The sequence below is a fragment of the Triticum aestivum genome, chromosome 6B, assembly GCF_018294505.1.
Source record: "Triticum aestivum cultivar Chinese Spring chromosome 6B, IWGSC CS RefSeq v2.1, whole genome shotgun sequence".
In the NCBI taxonomy this organism is placed as follows: domain Eukaryota; kingdom Viridiplantae; phylum Streptophyta; class Magnoliopsida; order Poales; family Poaceae; genus Triticum; species Triticum aestivum.
Genome location: NC_057810.1, coordinates 32,200,159 through 32,220,738, shown reverse-complemented (window position 1 = coordinate 32,220,738; position 20,580 = coordinate 32,200,159). Strand labels below are relative to the sequence as shown.

General features: G+C 47.9%; 1 protein-coding gene across 1 annotated transcript; it reads left to right on the top strand.

The window, feature by feature from the left end:
* The first annotated feature begins 654 nt into the window (after positions 1 to 654).
* Positions 655 to 1,453, top strand: LOC123133300 (histone H2A.1-like). The gene is made up of 2 exons (XM_044552808.1): positions 655 to 915; positions 1,005 to 1,453. The coding sequence occupies exons 1-2, from the start codon at positions 739 to 741 to the stop codon at positions 1,269 to 1,271; spliced, it is 444 nt and encodes a 147-aa protein (XP_044408743.1). The 5' UTR covers positions 655 to 738; the 3' UTR covers positions 1,272 to 1,453.
* Positions 1,454 to 20,580: the final 19,127 nt, after the last annotated feature.

The following is a 20,580-nucleotide window of genomic DNA, read 5'->3' as shown; positions in this document are numbered from 1 at the left end:
GAGGTGGTGAGTGGAAGATATACATAGTTGATGTGAACCAAAAAAATATGTGAAGCCGGATCCTCTGACTTGCAAGAGGCAAGCTAGACAGCTACCGTGCGTCTTTACATAGAATGGAGAAGATGAGTCAGGAAGATTGCATCGTTCTACAATTCATTGTAGATGTATTACTGTTCACGAATCACTGTTTGTGATTACTATTAGTAAATCACTTGTTAAATCATAATTTTCGAAAGGCCAGCGAAGGGAAGTTAGGGTGCTGTACTATCCTCTGAGTTCCCTCCTAATCTCAATCCAAAATGTATATGCCCCTGTTGCAATGTACATATAAATAGCCATACTAAATAAAAAATTGGTATTGATAGCCACTTAATACCAATTAGCAATTTTATATACGACCAAACAACAAACTCAGAATCGAAGCCCATCTAATAGCATCTAATAGCAAACGGAAAAGAATTCATGTCCATTTCAATACATAGGCTGATCTCTGCTCTCTGATTGGTTCATCTGGACCTCCCACGGATCACTCCCCCTGCCCCGCAAGCTCCCCCAGATCCAACGGCGCGCGCAGCACGTCACGCGGATCGCTCCCCCCTCCCCCGACGCTGCCGCCTCCCATGAAAGCCGCGCCCTCGCCGCCGTCCAAACCCACAAACTCAGAGCATTTCGATCCAGCGCAACCGCCGCCAACACCACTTCGGGAGAGTCCTCGTCGCCGGAGAAGTAGCAAGCAAGATGGCCGGAAGGAAGGGCGGCGACAGGAAGAAGGCGGTGACCCGCTCTGTGAAGGCCGGGCTCCAGTTCCCCGTCGGCCGCATCGGGCGCTACCTCAAGAAGGGCCGCTACGCCCAGCGCGTCGGCTCCGGCGCCCCCGTCTACCTCGCCGCCGTCCTCGAGTACCTCGCCGCCGAGGTATGCGCCGATCTCTCCCCTCCTCGAGCCTCTGTTACTCTGTTCTTGCCCTGTTCGACGGTCTGATCTGGTTCTTGGTTGAATCGCAGGTCCTTGAGCTTGCCGGCAACGCGGCCAAGGACAACAAGAAGACCCGCATCATCCCGCGCCACCTGCTGCTCGCCGTCCGCAACGACCAGGAGCTCGGCAGGCTGCTCGCCGGCGTCACCATCGCGCACGGCGGCGTGATCCCCAACATCAACTCCGTGCTGCTCCCCAAGAAGTCCCCGGCCGCCGCCGAGAAGGAGGCCAAGTCGCCCAAGAAGAAGACCACCACCAAGTCGCCCAAGAAGAAGACCGCCGCCACCAAGGAGTAGCCGCCCCCATAGCCTAGCCTGCGCCGAGGAACCGTGTCGTGTTGCCTAGTTAGTTGGATCTTGTATGTAGCGTAGTGGCCCTTTCATCAGATCTCGATGAGCAAGGCCGGCATTGTGTATCTGTGATTTCTGTGGGAATGGCCAAAGATGCAATCCTTTCAATCCTAATTCTCCTGTGAATCTATGGCTGAAATGAATCTTGTGAGTCTTTGTCACCTGCTTTTGCATCCACAGCATTTGGTTTGCATCTGAAAATGAGACTTGTCCGTGTGTTCTTGACCAGTCTGAAGCGTGGTGCTCAACTTCAGTCAGTCATCTTAATTTCTTGTCCTGAATGTTATCTTTCACTTTTCATCCAGCTGCAGGGATCTGAATGAATCAACAGTAAAATTACATCTTCTCATTTTGAAAGATAAAAATGACGAGGGCACTAAATTGGAGTGGTAAGCAAAATTCTTCAAAACTTATGCAGCGAAACATTCTTGCGGACAGTTCAACTTTGATCTATCCTTGCCCCTGTTGCTGGGCTAGATGCAAAACAGACTTTCGAGTTTCGACGGCTCTGATTTATGTTAGCCAAATGAGGTACTGCTAATTTTGGATTCACCCATTTCGCAAAAATAAAAATAAAAAATTGGATTCACCCAAGGATGAAACAGATATTGGAGTAGCAGCGTTCGTCTATAGAAAAACTCTGTTTTTATCATTATTAAAGGAAACAATTTCAGTAGATCTACGAACAGTATAAAATGTTAAATACAGAACATATATTTCAAACTAAGTATTCTGTGGGCACTGGCTTCCAGTCCGTGTGCATTGGGCCTCTAGCTGCACTCCCACATGCCGATGCATCCCAGCCCCACTATCACACTCCCCCATTTTTTTTTTCACGCGTCTCTAGTTTCTCACCGGTGACCCCTAAAAAGAAGATTTCGCTCCGAAAGTGTTGTTAAGCCCGAGCTATGTGAGCTCGGATGAACAGTAAAATAAAAAAAATGGATTATTTAAAAAAATGGTGAGCACTGTGAACAATTTCAGTAGATCTATGAATAGTATATAATGTTAAATACAAAACGTATATTTCAAACTAAGTATCCCTCTTTTACCATTTCTTTTCAACATCTGACGCCAATTTGTAAGTCTGTTTTCATAATAAAAATACTTAATTTGCCACATTAATACTAAATTTCCGATGCGTGGGAACTGGCAGAAAAAAAAACAGAGCAAACAAGGGGAATATTAACTGTGGATTTTTTCTATCTTTTGAACGTTCCGTGAATTTCGTTCCAGTAGTGTCAGAAGTACGAAACTTATGTGTTTTAGAAATGGCCCCATATGACCGTTCACACTCATGTATGAAAATATTCCTGATGCCGAGCCGTGGAGATTGATTATTATTTTTCGAACAATTTTGTTTCAAGGTTTCTTTTTGAGCAAATGGAGATTCAAATAAAATTATTTATTCTCTGGGCACTGGGCTTCCAATCTGTGTGTATTGGGCCTCTAGCTGCACCCCAGCATGCTGATGCAGCCCAGCCGCACTATCACACTACCCCATTTATTTTCCTGCATCTCTAGTTTCTCACCGACAACCTCTAAAAAAAAGGTTTCACACCGGTGTTGTGGCGGTTTTCATTTTCCTTTCCTGGCTTGTCCCATTGAAATTTTAGTTCATTTGAGATTTCCTGCTCTAGAAAATACTGCCTAGAGTATAATTTAGAGGTTTCATTTCTAGCTAGAGATTTTCTTCATCAAATTAACCCTTTGGCAATATGATGTACTTGTTTCTAGTGTGTGAGAAGGATATGGATATATTATAAAGTTTCACCATAAGTACAAAGCACCCCCATGCGCAATAAAATATACATCGAGGACCTTGGACCACTAGCGCTGTCAGAAGAAGTCACCGACGTGCCAATGTAGCCGCTCCCCTACCAGAGCCGACATGGCCTTGTCCATGTCAGTCGCTAAGTCATTGTGCACGTGCCCACACGGACCAGTGCCCTAGAGCCGTGATTGTTGCCATTGAACCCTTGAATCGATTCGAAACACCTGCCACCAAATCTCACCGCCACGTACGCATAACGAGAAACCCTACTCTTGTTGTCCAAATGAGACGACAAAATATACATCTAAGCATCGTTGACTCCGTAATGATGGACGAAATCGAGGATGATCAGAGCCTGGAAGACCAACTCAAAGATGAAGTGACACATCTCCAACGTTTCTATATTTTTTGATTATTCCATGCTATTATATTACCCGTTTTGGATATTTATGGGCTTTACTATACACTTTTATATCATTTTTGGGACTAACCTATTAACCGGAGGCCCAACCCAAATTGCTATTTTTTTTGCCTATTTTAGTGTTTCGCAGAAAAGGAATATCAAACGGAGTCCAAACGGAACGAAACCTTCGGGGGAGATCTTTTTGGAACAAACGCAATCCAAGAGACTTGGAGTGGACGTCAAGAAGCAGCCGAGGCGGCCAAGAGGCAGAGGGCGTGCCCTAGGGGGGTGGGCGCGCCCCCCACCCTCGTGGGCCCCTCGTGGCTCCCCTGACCGAATTCCTTCGCCTATATATATATATCTACATACCCCGAAAACATCCAGGAGCACCACGAAACCCTATTTCCACCGCCGCAACCTTCTATACCCATGAGATCCCATCTTGGAGCCTTTTCCGGTGCTCCACCGGAGGGGGAATCGATCACGGAAGGCTTCTACATCATCGCCAAGGCCTCTGCAATGAGTTGTGAGTAGTTTACCACAGACCTTCTGGTCCATAGTTATTAGCTAGATGGCTGCTTTCTCTCTTTGAATCTCAATACAATGTTCTCCTCGATCTTCTTGGAGATCTATTTGATGTAACTCCTTTTGCGATGTGTTTGTCGAGATCCGATGAATTGTGGGTCTATGATCAAGTTTATCTATTAGAAATATTTGAATCTCCTCTGAATTCTTTTATGTATGATTGGTTATCTTTGCAAGTCTCCTCGAATTATCAGTTTGGTTTGGCCTACTAGATTGATCTTTCTTGCAATGAGAGAAGTGCTTAGCTTTGGGTTCAATCTTGTAGTGTCCTTTCCCAGTGACAACAGGGACAACAAGGCACGTATCCTATTGTTGCCATCGAGGATAAAAAGATGGGGTTTATATCATATTGCTTGAGTTGATCCCTCTACATCATGTCATCTTGCCTAATGCATTACTCTATTCTTATGAACTTATTACTCTAGATTCATGCTGGATAGCGGTTGATGTGTGGAGTAATAGTAGTAGACGCAGGTAGGAGTCGGTCTATGATAACCCACAAGTATAGGGGATTGCAACAGTTTTTGAGGGTAGAGTATTCAACCCAAATTTATTGATTCGACACAAGGGGAGCCAAAGAATATTCTCAAGTATTAGCAGTTGAGTTGTCAATTCAACCACACCTGGATAACTTAGTATCTGCAGCAAAGTATTTAGTAGCAAGGTAGTATGGAAGTAACGGTAACAGTGGTAAAAGTAACTGTAGCAGTTTTGTAGTAATTGTAACAGTAGCAACGGTAAAGTAAATAAGCAAAGAGCAATATGTGAAAAGCTCGTAGGCATTAGATGAGTGATGGATAATTATGTCGGATGCAATTCCTCATGTAATAGTTATAACATAGGGTGACACAGAACTAGCTCCATTCCATCAATGTAATGTAGGCATGTATTCCGAATATAGTCATACATGCTTATGGAAAAGAACTTGCATGACATCTTTTTTCCTACCCTCCCATGGCAGCGGGGTCCTAATGGAAACTAAGGGATATTAAGGCCTCATTTTAATAGAGAACCGGACCAAAGCATTAACACATAGTGAATACATGAACTCCTCAAACTACGATCATCACCGAGAAGTATCCCGATTATTGTCACTTCGGGGTTGTCGGATCATAACACATAATAGGTGACTATAGACTTGCAAGATAGCATCAAGAATTCACATATATTCATGAAAACATAATAGGTTCAGATATGAAATCATGGCACTTGGACCCTAGTGACAATCATTAAGCATAGCAAAATCATAGCAACATCAATCTCAGAACATAGTGGATACTAGGGATCAGACCCTAACAAAACTAACTTGATTACATGGTAAATCTCATCCAACCCATCACCGTACAGCAAGCCTACGATGGAATTACTCACGCACGGCGGTGAGCATCATGAAATTGGTGATGGAGGATGGTTGATGATGATGACGGCGACGAATCCCCCTCTCCGGAGCCCCGAACGGACTGCAGATCAGCCCTCCCGAGAGAGATTAGGGCTTGGCGGCGGCTGAGGCATTCCTGGATAGGGGGGTATCCGGACAGCCGGACTATGTACTTTGGCCGGACTATTGGACTATGAAGATAAAAGATTGAAGACTTCGTTCCGTGTCCGGATGTGACTGTACTTTGCGTGGAAGGCAAGCTTGGTGATTCGAATGGTAGATCTCCTTCTCTGTAACCAACTCTATGTAACCCTAATCCCCTCCGGTGTCTATATAAACCGGAGGGTTTAGTCCGTAGGACAAGAACAACAATCATACCATAGGCTAGCTTCTAGGGTTTAGGCTCTACGACCTCGTGGTAGATCAACTCTTGTAATACTCATATCATCAAGATCAATCAAGCAGGAAGTAGGGTATTACCTCCATCGAGAGGGCCCGAACTTGGGTAAAACATCGTGTCCCCAGTCTCCTGTTACCATTAGCCTTAGACGCACAGTTCGGGACCCCTACCCGAGATCCACCGGTTTTGACACCGACATTGGTGCTTTCATTGAAAGTTCCTCTGTGTCGTCACTGTAAAGCTCGATGGCTCCCCCAACCTTCAACAATGCAGTCCAGCGTGAGACTTTTCTCCCCGGACAAATCTTCGTGTTCGGCGGCTTCGCACTGCGGGCCAACTCGCTTGGCCATCTGGAGCAGATCGACAGCTACGCCCCTGGCCGGCAGGTCAGGTTCGAAAACTTGAATTACACGGCCAATATCCACGGAGACTCGATCTTCGATGGATTCAGGCCTACGTCAGGAGCGCCAGACAGTCACGGCGAGCACGACTTAAATCTGCTGTCGGATAGTATTTGGGATATCGCCCCTGCTGCAGCTCCGGACCTAAATCCGGGGCAGATCGCGTCGTCCAAAGACGGGTGGATGGACCCCGCCACGGAGGCCGCATACTCTTCGACGGTAGAGTCGAACATAGACTCCGCTGTTAAGGAGATCTGCGTCATCGGACCCCCGGACTTGTGTCCGGATGTGGGTTCCGAACCGCGCGCACCCAGACCCATCGAGTCCGATTGGACTTTAGTAATGGAGTTCACCGCCGCGGATATCTTTCAGCACTCCCCCTTGGACGAAGCACTTAATTCATTAAAGTCTCTCTCCCTGACAGAAGACTCTTTGCCAAACTATGTCCGGCCCGGGTGGGACACGGATGACGAAGATAACACCTCCCACCCACCACCCACTTCATAGCCACTATCGATGACCTAACAGACATGCTTAATTTCGACCCCGACGACATCGACAGTATGGATGTCGACGCAGGGGGCAATCTGGAACCACCGCCCACGGGGCGTTGGACCGCCACTTCATCATATGGCATCTACAAGGTGGACACGCCTAAGGAAGACAACGGTGACAAAAGGACACAACAGAGGATAAACCCCCTGGACAAAAACAAAAACGACGGTGCAGGCGCCGCTCTAAGTCCAGTCACAGTAAAAATAGCGATAACAGTGCAAGGAAAAATGACACTCCGGCAGACTCTGAAGGCAACAATATGAACCCAGCAATGGAGCAAGAAGAGCCAGACCACGCCGAACAAACGCCCGATCACAGCGATCCCGGGGGCCGAACTCATCAAACCGCCCACGGTGGGGAGGACAGTCCGGTTGATGATGCATTTATCATCCCGGAAAAACGCTTGGAACAAGATAACCTTCGCAGAAGGCTCATGGCCACGGCGAGGATCCTAAAGAAGCAGAAGCAAAGGCTTAAAGCCGCGCAGGATACACTCAACCGAAGATGGAATAAGGTGCTAGACACTAAAGGAAAATGCGGTGACAATCGCCACACAAAGAGCTACCCAAAGCGCAAGCTGCTGCCTGAATTTGACGACGAAGCCGCAGTGCCCATTCCGCCAAAGAACAATACGACCACTCGGCCGGACCATCCACTTCATGGCTGCGATAGAGCAGCCACTGATACCGCACATGATTTACGTGAGCTCCTGGACAAAAAGGCCGGTGCGGCCAGGTCCATCTACGGATCCAGAGGACATGCTCTGACGCGGGATTATGGTCACCACAACGATCACACTGATCAAATACCAGTTCGGAATCAACACCGGATGCAACAACAGCCGACAGCATGCCGCGACATGTCTAGATACAGAGGGGCTGTGTACCCTCTGTGCTTCACTGATGAGGTGCTGGATCATGAATTTCCAAAGGGATTCAAACCCGTGAACATAGAGGCATATGACGGAACGACAGACCCTGGGGTCTGGATTGAGGATTTTATCCTCCACATACACATGGCTCGTGGGGACGACCTCCACGCCATCAAATACCTTCCCCTCAAGTTGAAAGGACCAGCTCGGCATTGGCTGAAGAGCCTCCCCGAAAACTCAATTGGAAGTTGTGAGGAACTTGAGGATGCTTTCCGGGCCAATTTTCAAGGGACCTATGTCCGACCTCCGGATGCGGACGATTTCAACTTAGTAGACATGATTTCAACTTTATCATATCTATAGAGAGAATTTACCTTTACTACTTGTGGTGGGTTATCAAGACCATGTGTTTCTTCAATAGGTGGTATATTAAGACCATGTATTTCTTCAATAGGAGGTAAATTCTTAACATCTTCAACTTGAATACCTTTTTATTTCATATATTTCTTTTCCTCTTGCATATCTTCAAGACTGAGAAATAGAACACCTCTCTTCTTCGGAGTAGGTTTAGGAATTGGCCTAGGAGTTGGCTTAATTGGCTCAGGAATTGGATCAGGAAGAGTCCAATTATTTTCATTAGTCAACATATTATTCAATAACAATTCAGCTTGGTCGACTGTTCTTTTCCTGAAAACACAACCATCACAACTATCCAAGTGGTCCTTGGAAGCATCAGTTAGACCATTATAAAAGATATCAAGTATTTCATTTTTCTTAAGAGGATGATCAGGCAAAGCATTAAGTGATCGGAGAAGCCTCCCCCAAGCTTGTGGGAGACTCTCTTCTTCAATTTGCACAAAATTATATATTTCCCTCAAGGCAGCTTGTTTCTTGTGAGCAGGGAAATATTTAGCAGAGAAGTAATAAATCATATCCAGGGGACTATGCACACAACCAGGATCAAGATAATTAAACCAGGTGAGGGAGTCCTGGATTAGGGGGTGTCCGAATGGCCGGACTATGACCTTTGGCCGGACTCCTGGACTATGAAGATACAAGATTGAAGACTTCATCCCGTGTCCGGATAGGACTTTCCTTGGCATGGAAGGCAAGCTTGGCGATACGATATGTAGATCTCCTCCCATTGTAACCGACTCTGTGTAACCCTAGCCCTCTCCGGTGTCTGTATAAACCGGAGAGTTTTAGTCCGTAGGAGGAACAACAATCATACCATAGGCTAGATTCTAGGGTTTAGCCTCTCTGATCTCGTGGTAGATCAACTCTTGTACTACCCATATTATCAATATTAATCAAGCAGGAGTAGGGTTTTACCTCCATCGAGAGGGCCCAAACCTGGGTAAAAACATCGTGTCCCTTGTCTCCTGTTACCATCCGCCTAGACGCACAGTTCGGGACCCCCTACCCGAGATCCGCCGGTTTTGACACCGACATTGGTGCTTTCATTGAGAGTTCCTCTGTGTCGTCACATTTAGGCCAGATGGCTTCTTCGATCATCAACCACGACGCGCTCTAGGGTGAGACTTTTCTCCCCGGACAGATCTTCGTGTTCGGCGGCTTTGCACTGCGGGCCAATTCGCTTGGCCTTCTAGAGTAGATCGAAAGCTACGCCCCTCGCCATCAGGTCAGATTTGGAAGTTTAAACTACACGACTGACATCCACGGAGACTTGATCTTCGATGGATTCGAGCCGCAGCCGAGCGCGCCACGCTGTCACGATGGGCATGATCTAGCTCTGCCGCCGGACAGTGCCCAGAGCGCCACTTAGGTGTCTGCTCCGACCCTCAGCTCGGAGCCGACTGCGCCCGTCGAGGACGGGTGGCTAGACGCCGCCTCGGGGGCTGCAATATCTACGGTGATCGAGCCGAACACCAATCTTGTCCCTCACGGAGCTCATGACTCCAAGGTGCCGGAATCCTTTCCGGACTCCGAATCTTCCGCACCCCTTCCAATCGAACCCAATTGGGCTCCGATCATGGAGTTCACCGCCGCGGACGTCTCTCAGCACTCGCCCTTTGGCGACATCCTGAATTCACTAAAGTCTCTCTCTTTGTCAGGAGAGCCCTGGCCGGACTATGGTCAGCAAGGTTGGGATGCGGACGATGAAGAAATTCGAAACCCACCCACCACCCACTTCGTAGCCACTGTCGACGATTTAACCGACATGCTCGACTACGACTCCGAAGACATCGACGATATGGACGCCGATGAAGGAGACGACCAAGAACCAGCACCTATAGGGCACTGGAAAGCCACCTCGTCATATGACATATACATGGTGGACACCCCAAAAGCAGGGAATGGCGATGAAAAAACGGAGGATGACCCCTCCAAGAAACAACCTAAGCGCCGGCGTCAGCGGCGCCGCTCTAAATCCCGCCAAAGCAAAAATGGCGAGTCCGGCACTGGAGATAACAACACCCCGGACAGTGCCGAAGACAACCCCCTCCAGCAGGATTCAGCGCAGGAGGACGGAGAAGCCAACCCTCATGAGAGAGCGGCAGACAGGGAGGTCGAGGACGACAATTATATGCCTCCCTCCGAAGATGAGGCAAGCCTCGACGATGATGAATTAGTCGTGCCTGAGGATCCCGCCGAACAAGAGTGTTTCAAACGCAGGCTTATGGCCACAATAAACAGCCTCAAAAGAAAACTGCAGCAGCTTAGAGCTGACCAAGATTTGCTAGCCGACAGATGGACTGAAGTCCTGGCGGCCGAAGAGTACAAACTCGAGCGCCCCTCCAAGAGCTACCAAAAGCGCAGGCTGCTACCCAACTAGAGGAGGAAGCAACTAAACCTATATCACCAGCGTATGATGCGGCCGATCGGCCACCCCGTGGCCGCGACAGAGAGGCCTCTCGGCCCTCAACTCAAGCCGCACCCCGACGCCGCTCAAAAAATACCAGGGCACGGGGAAACGCATCAGACCTGCGAGACATATTGGAGGACAAGGCAAGGCAAACAAGATCAATCTACGGATCGCGTGGGCGCCTCACGTCACGTGACGATAACCGTCACGCCGGATATGGCAAATACGGCTAGGCCAAACGCAACAGACAAAGCTCATCCGAGCTACATCGTGATATAGCCCAGTACAGAGGCGCTGCACACCCACTATGCTTCACAGACGAAGTAATAGATCATCAAATCCCCGAGGGTTTTAAACCCGTAAACATCGAATCATACGATGGCACAACAGATCCTGCGGTATGGATCGAGGATTATCTCCTTTATATCCACATGGCCCGTGGTGATGATCTACACGCCATCAAATACCTCCCGCTCAAGCTTAAAGGACCAGCTCGGCATTGTCTTAACAGCCTGCCAGCAGAGTCAATTAGTTGCTGGGAGGACCTGGAATCCGCATTCCTTGACAACTTCCAGGGCACTTATGTGCGACCACCAGACGCCGATGACCTAAGCCACATAATTCAGCAGCCAGAGGAATCGGCCAGACAATTCTGGACGCGGTTCCTAACCAAGAAAAATCAAACAGTCGAATGTCCAGATGCAGAGGCCCTTGCAGCCTTCAGGCATAACATCCGAGACGAATGGCTTGCTCGGCACCTAGGACAGGAAAAGCCAAAATCTATGGGAGCCCTCACGACACTCATGACCCGCTTTTGCGCGGGAGAAGACAGCTGGCTAGCTCGTAGCAATAACATGACCAAGAGCCCTGGTAACTCAGATACCAAGGACAACAATGGCAGGTCACGTCGTAACAAGCACAAGCGCCGTATTAACAGTGATAATACTGAGGATACGGCAGTTAATGCCGGATTCAAAGGCTCTAAACCCGGTCAGCGGAAGAAGCCATTCAAAAGAAATCCTCCGGGCCCATCCAATTTAGACCGGATACTCGATCGCTCGTGCCAGATACACGGCACCCCCGAACAACCAGCGAACCACACCAACAGGGATTGTTGGGTGTTCAAGCAGGCAGGCAAGTTAAGTGCCGAAAACAGAGATAAGGGGCTGCATAGCGATGACGAGGAGGAGCCCCGACCGTCGAACAACAGAGAACAAAAGGGCTTCCCCCCACAAGTGCGGACGGTGAACATGATATATGCAACCCATATCCCCAAAAGGGAACGGAAGCGTGCTCTCAAGGACGTCTATGCGTTGGAGCCAGTCGCCCCAAAGTTCAATCCATGGTCCTTCTGCCCGATCACTTTTGATCGAAGGGACCACCCCACTAGCATTCGTCATGGAGGATTCGCCGCATTGGTACTAGACCCAATCATTGACAGATTTCACCTCACTAGAGTCCTCATGGACGGCGGCAGCAGCCTGAACCTACTTTATCAGGATATAGTGCGAAAAATGGGTATAGATTCCTCAAGGATTAAACCCAGAAAGACGACCTTTAAAGGCGTCATACCGGGTGTAGAAGCTAGCTGTACAGGCTCAGTTACACTTGAAGTGGTCTTCAGATCCCCGGATAATTTCCGAAGTGAATAGTTAATCTTCGACATAGTCCCGTTCCACAGTGGCTATCACGCCCTGCTCGGACGAACCGCATTCGCAAAATTTAATGTGGTGCCGCACTACGCATACCTCAAGCTCAAGATGCCAGGCCCTCGCGGAGTCATTACGGTCAATGGAAACACCGAACGCTCTCTCCGAACAGAGGAGCACACAGCAGCCCTGGCGGCGGAAGTACAAAGTAGCCTCTCAAGGCAATTCTCCAATCTGGCTGTTAAACGTCCGGACAATGTCAAGCGCGCCCGAAGTAACCTACAACAAAACCGGCTGGCACATTCCGAGCAAGCATAGCAGTGCGGCCCCAACCCCAGCCCTCGCAAGATTGCGATAGCAGTACTACGCGTACATAATTATGCTCTGGAAATACCATGGGCATAAGGGGAGGGGCACAACCACGACACGCCCAGAATGCGGCTCAACCGCACTAGGGGCTCCCGATTTTTCTATTTCTTCTTTTTTTATATATACTTTCAGGACTCCACTATTCGGAAGGCCTGTCCGGCAATACAATCGCCGAACACACGATGCAACAGCCAGGGAGACAACAAGCCACGTCAAATGTCCAGGTGGTCTCTATAACGAGCTAAATACCTGTCTTACTTAAAGTCTCGTAGCTTGCCCCTGGAGGGGGACATGTCAAATAATCCCATCTCTTGCGTATTGCACTATTTGTATCGTCCTGCTCTCATAGCAGCCCCTTTTAATAAACAATACATAGCTCTTGTCTGTTATTGTATTCATTTATTTTTATATAAATATGTTCAGTCATGACATTATGCAACCGTACACTTTGGTACGGCCAATACACCAGGGGCTTAAGTACCCCATAATACGGTGTGAGAAGACCGAACACTCTCATGAGTGCGGCACCCCAAACTTATAGCACTATATGCATCGGCTCCGAATCATGTCTTGGGTCCATAGTTGGGTTTGCCCGGCTCCCATGTTTTGGTACCTTACGTTCCGCTATGTCGGCTAAGGTAGCGCTGGGAGAACTACTGCGATTGTGCCCCAGTTGAGCTGGGTTAACACCTCAGTAGGGAAAGCTAAAACTGACCGTCATGATAGGGCGAGAGACCGGTCACTGTTCGAGAGGTTTTTCGAGTCCTTAAAGACTTATGCCGCTTAGAGCGAGGAGTTGGCTTTGTCCATCCTAGACGTGGATAGCGCCCCGAACTCGGTCTTCCGAATACTAGGGGCTTCGCTGAAATTTAAAATTATATAATTCTATGGCTAAGTGAGAGTGATAAAGCATTATAAGTCCGATGGCCTTGTTCGTTGTGCTGAGCGCCTCCCTCGATGGACCCAAAAATGGGAACAAGAGCGCTCAGGTTTATCCCGAACACCCCAGCACTTGTGGCATGGGGGTAGAAGCCGACGACTTGCATCTCTCAGATTTAATAAACGGCCGCACAAAAGGTAATATTTTAAATTCAAAAAGCATTGCTTAGCGCATATGAACAAGTTTTCAGCGCACAGGACAAATACGAGCGAGTTTACTCAAAAATTACATTCCTTGTACATTCATCCGCCACACGACGGGCACCCTTCAGGACACCCTCATAATACATCTCGGGCCTGCGATGCTCCTTCTCCTCTGGTGGCCCTTCTGTCACCAGCTTCTCAGCATCCAGCTTGCCCCAGTGCACTTTAGCATGGGCAAAAGCCCTACGGGCGCCTTCGATGCATACGAAGCGCTTGATGACTTCAAGCCGGGGACAGGCATCCACCAGCCGCTGCACCAACCCAAAGTAGCTCAAAGGCATGACCTCCCCAGGCCACAACTGGCCTATCAGGCCCTTCATGGCCTGTTCGGATGCCTTATGAAGCTCGACCAGCTGCTTCAGCTGGTCGCTCAGGGGCACCGGGCGTTCGGCCACAACATACTGGGACCAGAACACCTTCTCCGTCGAGCTCCCTTCCTCGGCCGGGTAGAATGCGGCGACGTCAGATACACTGCGGGGCAGATCTGCGAAAGCTCCTGGAGAGCTCCGGATTCGGGTAAGTAACAGGTAATTTACTTTCGCGTGCTTGCTTTGCATAAAAAATGCCTTACCCGCCACAATCCTTTTCATCGCCTCAATTTCCTGGAGGGCTTTTTGGGCTTCGGCCTTGGCAGATTTGGCGCTTTCAAGTGTCGAGGCAAGCTCGGACTCTCGAGTCTTCGAGTCAAGCTATAACCTCTCATGTTTTTTCACAAGAGCATCGAGCTCTTGCCGCACCTCCGCCACCTGCGCCTCTTGCTTCTCTCGCTCTGAGCACTCCATGGGCGCATTGTCTTCGGCCTTGGAAAGCGCTTCCTTCAGGGTCACCATCTCGGTTGTGGCCCCTGTAATATTCACGTTGGTCCTGTCATCATTTTAACCAGGTATTTATATATACAATTACATAAGGTACTACATGTCTTCTTTGTCCTCGAGCTGCTTATTGGCAAGGCCGAGCTCATTCTCGGATCGCTCAAGGCTCTGCTTCAATGCATCGACCTCCGCAGTTAGTGCGACAGAGGTCAGCAGCGCAGCCTGCATTCCCATATTGACATATTTATGTTAGACTCCTGCGTATATCTTTTTAGATCCTCAGTTCGGCTTTTCTTTCCGAACGCCACACTGAGCATCAGGGGCTACTGTCTACGCGGTAACATTTTTACATGTTTTAAATACATACCTCGAAACCAGTTAGAAGACTGGTACAGGCTTCCATCAGTCCGCTCTTGGCGGACTGAACCTTCTGGATCACCGCACTCATAACAGTGCGGTGCTCTTCATCGATGGAGGCGCCATTAAGCACCTCCAGCAAGTTGTCCGGCACCTCCGGTTGGACGGAGGCCGCCGACATCGTAGGCTTGCCCTTCTTGAGATGGGGCCGCCTGCCAAACTCCGGAATCACTGAAGGTTCCGGAGCGGTGTCCGGCCCAGGGTCGGACTTAGATCCCTTTGGGGCTATGTCCCCTTTGGGCCTGGGGTCCAGAAGGTCACCTTGCGGCGCCTCCAGGACCACCTCCTCCTGGTTTAGCCCCTCTTGGGACTCCACCTCGGCATCGTCCATAGGGCGGGGGGAGGTAGCCGTCGGGAGTGAAGCGCTATTCACATCCGACGAGTCCAGGGAGCCGCTCGACGAATCGCCGAGCTGAGCCTTAGGTGGACTGCATAATTGAATTTGGTGTCAGAAGGTACTGTACAATAGAGGAACGTCATAAGTTATTCTGGTATCCGGATACTTACGATTTTGCCAGGGGCTTGACCCTGGATGGCCATTCCTCTCCGCCATCGTCGGCGTCGGAGGCGTAGTCCGGAAGAAGGGTCTTCCCCTTCTTGGACCCTCCGGTCTCCCCAGTTGGGGCGGCCTTCCTTTTCTTTCCTCCCCCCGCTGGAGGGGGAGAGGCTTCTTCTTCCTCCTCCTCGTCTTCAGAGGCGGAGGGCGTCTCAGGGTCGTCGGGCGATGAGTCCGACACCACCAGGCGTCGGGAACTCTTTCGAGTCCCCGTGGCCTTCTTCTTGGCCTTCTTCTCCGGCACCATGTGGGGTGCCGGAACCAGCAGTTTTGTCAAACGGGCGTCCGCTGGGTCTTTGGGCAAAGGAGCCGGACAGTTGATCTGTCCGGCCTTCTTCTGCCAGTTCTGTTTAAGGGATGGGAGTTTAGATCCCGCATAGAGTCAAACTACGAAAACAAATACCCCGTCATGGATAAATTGAGCTTACCGCGCTGGCTTGACGCTTCGCGCAGAATCCGCGATCCTCGGTAATGGGAGGGTGAACCTCAGAGCTCTTGAAAAGCACCTTCCAGGCATCTTCATGCGTTGTGTCGAAGAGCCTGGACAAAGTTTGGTGCTGGGCCGGGTTGAATTCCCACAGATTAAAAGCCCGTCGTTGACACGGGAGGATCCGGCGGAAGAGCATGACCTGGACTACGGTGACGAGTTTAACCTTCCTGTCGATCAGGTCTTTGACGCAGGTTTGAAGTCCGGTCACCTCTGCCGAATTACCCCACGACAGGCCCGTCTCTTTCCATGAGGTGAGCCGTGTGGGGATGCCAGATCGGAATTCGGGGGCCGCTGCCCATTCAGGGTCACACGGCTCGGTGATGTAGAACCACCCCGATTGCCACCCTTTGATGGTTTCCACCAAGGCGCCCTCGAGCCATGTAGCGTTGGCTATCTTGCCCACCATGACGCCTCCGCACTCCGCTTGTCGGCCGCGCACAACCTTCGGCTTGACATTGAAGGTCTTCAGCCATAAGCCGAAGTGGGGCTGGATGCGGAGGAAGACCTCACACACGATGATGAACACCGAGATGTTGAGGATGAAGTTCGGGGCCGAGATGTTGCGTGCCAGACTCGTCGTCATTGAAGCCTGGTTCAGGGGCTACTGAGGGAGTCCTGGATTAGGCGGTGTCCGGATGGCCGGACTATGACCTTTGGCCGGACTCCCGGACTATGAAGATACAAGATTGAAGACTTCGTCCCGTGTCCGGATAGGACTTTCCTTGGCATGGAAGGCAAGCTTGGCGATATGATATGTAGATCTCCTCCCATTGTAATTGACTCTGTGTAACCCTAGCCCTCTCTGGTGTCTATATAAACCGGAGAGTTTTAGTCCGTAGGAGGAACAACAATCATACCATAGGCTAGCTTCTAGGGTTTAGCCTCTCTGATCTCGTGGTAGATCAACTCTTGTACCACCCATATCATCAATATTAATCAAGCAGGAGTAGGGTTTTACCTCCATCGAGAGGGCTCGAACCTGGGTAAAAACATCGTGTCCCTTGTCTCCTGTTACCATCCGCCTAGACGCACAGTTCGGGACCCCCTACCCGAGATCCGCCGGTTTTGACACCGACACCATGTTTTAACATCACCCTTTAATGAGAACGGAAATATCTTGAGGATATAATACTAGCGAGATTTCTCATCATTAGTGAAAATGGTGGCTATATCATTTAATTTAGTAAGATGTTCCACAACAGTTTCAGATTCATAGCCATAGAAAGGATCATATTCAACCAAAGTAATTATCTCAGGATTGACAGAGAATTCATAATCCTTATCAGTAACAAAGATAAGTGAAGTAGCAAAAGCAGGGTCATATTTCATTGTAGCATTCAGAGTTTTCTGTTTCAATTTAGCTAATAACTTCTTAAGATCATATTTATCATTGCAAGCAAGAAAATCTCTAGCAGTTTCTTCGTCCATAACATAACCCTCAGGAACAACAGGCAGTTCATACTTAGGGGGAGAACCTTCATCATCACTATCTTCAATAATTTCATTTCAATAATTTCATTCTCTCTAACCCTAGCAAGTTGTTCATCCAGATATTCACCTAATGGCACAGTAGTATCAAGAATACAAGTAGTTTCATCATAAGTATCATGCATAGTAGAAGTGGCATCATCAATAACATGCAACATATCAGAATTAATAGCAGAAGCAGGTATAGGTGTCGCAAGCTTATTCATAACAGAAGGAGAATCTAATGCAGAGCTAGATGGCAGTTCCTTACCTCCCCTCGTAGTTGAGGGATAAATCTTAGTTCTTTCGTCTTTCAAGTTCCTCATAGAGACCAGCAGATATAAATCCCAAGTGACTCAAATAATAGAGCTATGCTCCCCAGAAACGGCGCCATAAAATAGTCTTGATAACCCACAAGTATAGGGGATCACAAAAGTTTTCGAGGGTAGAGTATTCAACCCAAATTTATTGATTCGACACAAGGGGAGCCAAAGAATATTCTCAAGTATTAGCAGTTGATTTGTCAATTCAACCACACCTGGATAACTTAGTATCTGCAACAAAGTATTTAGTAGCAAAGTAATATGGAAGTAACGGTAACAGTGGTAAAAGTAACAGTAGCAGTTTTGTAGTAATTGTAATAGTAGCAACAGTAAAGTAAATAAGCAAAGAGCAATATGTGAAAAGCTTGTAGGCATTGATCAGTGATGGATAATTATGTCGGATGCGATTCCTCATGTAATAGTTATAACATAGGGTGACACAGAACTAGCTCCAGTTCATCAATGTAATATAGGCATGTATTCCGAATATAGTCATACGTGCTTATGGAAAAAACTTGCATGACATCTTTTGTCCTACCCTCCCGTGGCAGCGGGGTCCTAATGGAAACTAAGGGATATTAAGGCCTCCTTTTAATAGAGAACCGGACCAAAGCATTAACATATAGTGAATACATGAACTCCTCAAACTACGGTCATCACCGAGAAGTATCCCGATTATTGTCACTTCGGGGTTGTCGGATCATAGCCCATAATAGGTGACTATAGACTTGCAAGATAGAATCAAGAACTCACATATATTCATGAAAACATAATAGGTTCAGATCTGAAATCATGGCACTCAGGCCCTAGTGACAAGCATTAAGCATAGGAAAGTCATAGCAACATGAATCTCAGAACACAGTGGATACTAGGGATCAAACCCTAACAAAACTAACTTGATTACATGGTAAATCTCATCCAACCCATCACCGTCCAGCAAGCCTACGATGGAATTACTCATGCACGGCTGTGAGCATCATGAAATTGGTGATGGAGGATGGTTGATGATGACGATGGTGACGAATCCCCCTCTCCGGAGCCCCGAACGGACTCCAGATCAGCCCTCCCGAGAGAGATTAGGGCTTGGCGACGGCTCCGTATCGTAAAACACGATGAAACTTTCTCTCTGATTTTTTTCTCCGCGAAAGCAAATATATGGAGTTGGAGTTGAGGTCGGTGGATGTCGATGGGGCCCACGAGGCAAGGGGGTGCGCCCAGGGGGAGGGGGCGCGCCCCCCACCCTCGTGGACAGGGTGTGGGCCCCCTGGCGCTATTTCTTTCGCCAGTATTTTTTATTAATTCTGAAAAGTTGCTCCCTGGATTTTCAGGTCATTCTGAGAACTTTTATTTCTGCACAAAAATAACACCATAGCAGTTGTGCTGAAAACAGCATCAGTCCGGGTTAGTTCCATTCAAATCATGCAAGTTAGAGTCCAAAAAAAGGGCAAAAGTGTTTGGAAAAGTAGATACGACGGAGACGTATCAGTCTATTTGTTGTGGACGTGATGCCTATATACATGATCATGCCTAGATATTCTCATAATTATGCACTTTTCTATCAATTGCTCGACAGTAATTTGTTCACCCACCGTAATACTTGTGCTATCTTGAGAGAAGCCACTAGTGAAATCTATGGCCCCGGGGTCTATTTTCCATCATATAAGTTTTCAATCTACCTTATTTGCAATGTTTACTTTCCAATCTATATCATAAAAATACCAAAAATATTTATCTTATCTTATTATCTCTATCAGATTTCACTTTTGCAAGTGGCCATGAAGGGATTGACAACCCCTTTATCGCGTTGGTTGCTAGGTTCTTGTTTTGTTTGTGTAGGTACGAGGGACTTGCGTGGAGCCTCCTAATAGATTGATACCTTGGTTCTCAAAACTGAGGGCGATACTTACTCTACTTTGCTGCATCACCCTATCCTCTTCAAGGGAAAACCAACGCAGTGCTCAAGAGGTAGCAAGAAGGATTTCTGGCGCCGTTGCTGGGGAGGTCTTCGCACAAGTCAAGACATACCAAGTACCCATCACAAACTCTTCTCCCTCGCATTACATTATTTGCCATTTGCCTCTCGTTTTCCTCTCCCCCACTTCACCCTTGCCGTTTTATTCGCCCTCTCCTTCCCATTCGCCTCTTTTTTGCTTGCCTCTTGTGTACTTGTGTGTTGGATTGCTTGTCACGATGGCTCAAGATAATACTAAATTGTGTGACTTTTCCAATATCAACAACAATGATTTCCTTAGCACTCCGATTGCTCCTCTTAATGATGCTGAATCTTGTGAAATCAATGCTGCTTTGTTGAATCTTGTTATGAAAGATCAATTCTCTGGCCTTCCTAGTGAATATGCCACTACTCATCTAAACAACTTTGTTGATTTGTGTGACATGAAAAAGAAGAAAGATATGGATAATGATATTGTTAAATTGAAGTTATTTCCGTTTTCGCTTAGAGATCGTGCTAAAACTTGGTTTTCGTCTTTGCCTAAAAATAGTATTGATTCATGGAATAAGTGCAAAGATGCTTTTATCTCTAAGTATTTTCATCCCGCTAAGATCATCTCTCTTAGAAATGATATTATGAATTTTAAGCAATTTGATTATGAACATGTTGCACAATCTTGGGAGAGGATAAAATTAAAGATTCACAATTGCCCTGCTCATGGATTAAATTTATGGATTATCATACAAAATTTTTATGCCGGATTGAATTTTGCTTCTAGAAATCTTTTAGATTCGGCCGTGGGAGGTACTTTTATGGAAATCACTTTAGGAGAAGCTACTAAACTCCTAGATAATATTATGGTTAATTATTCTCAATGAAACACC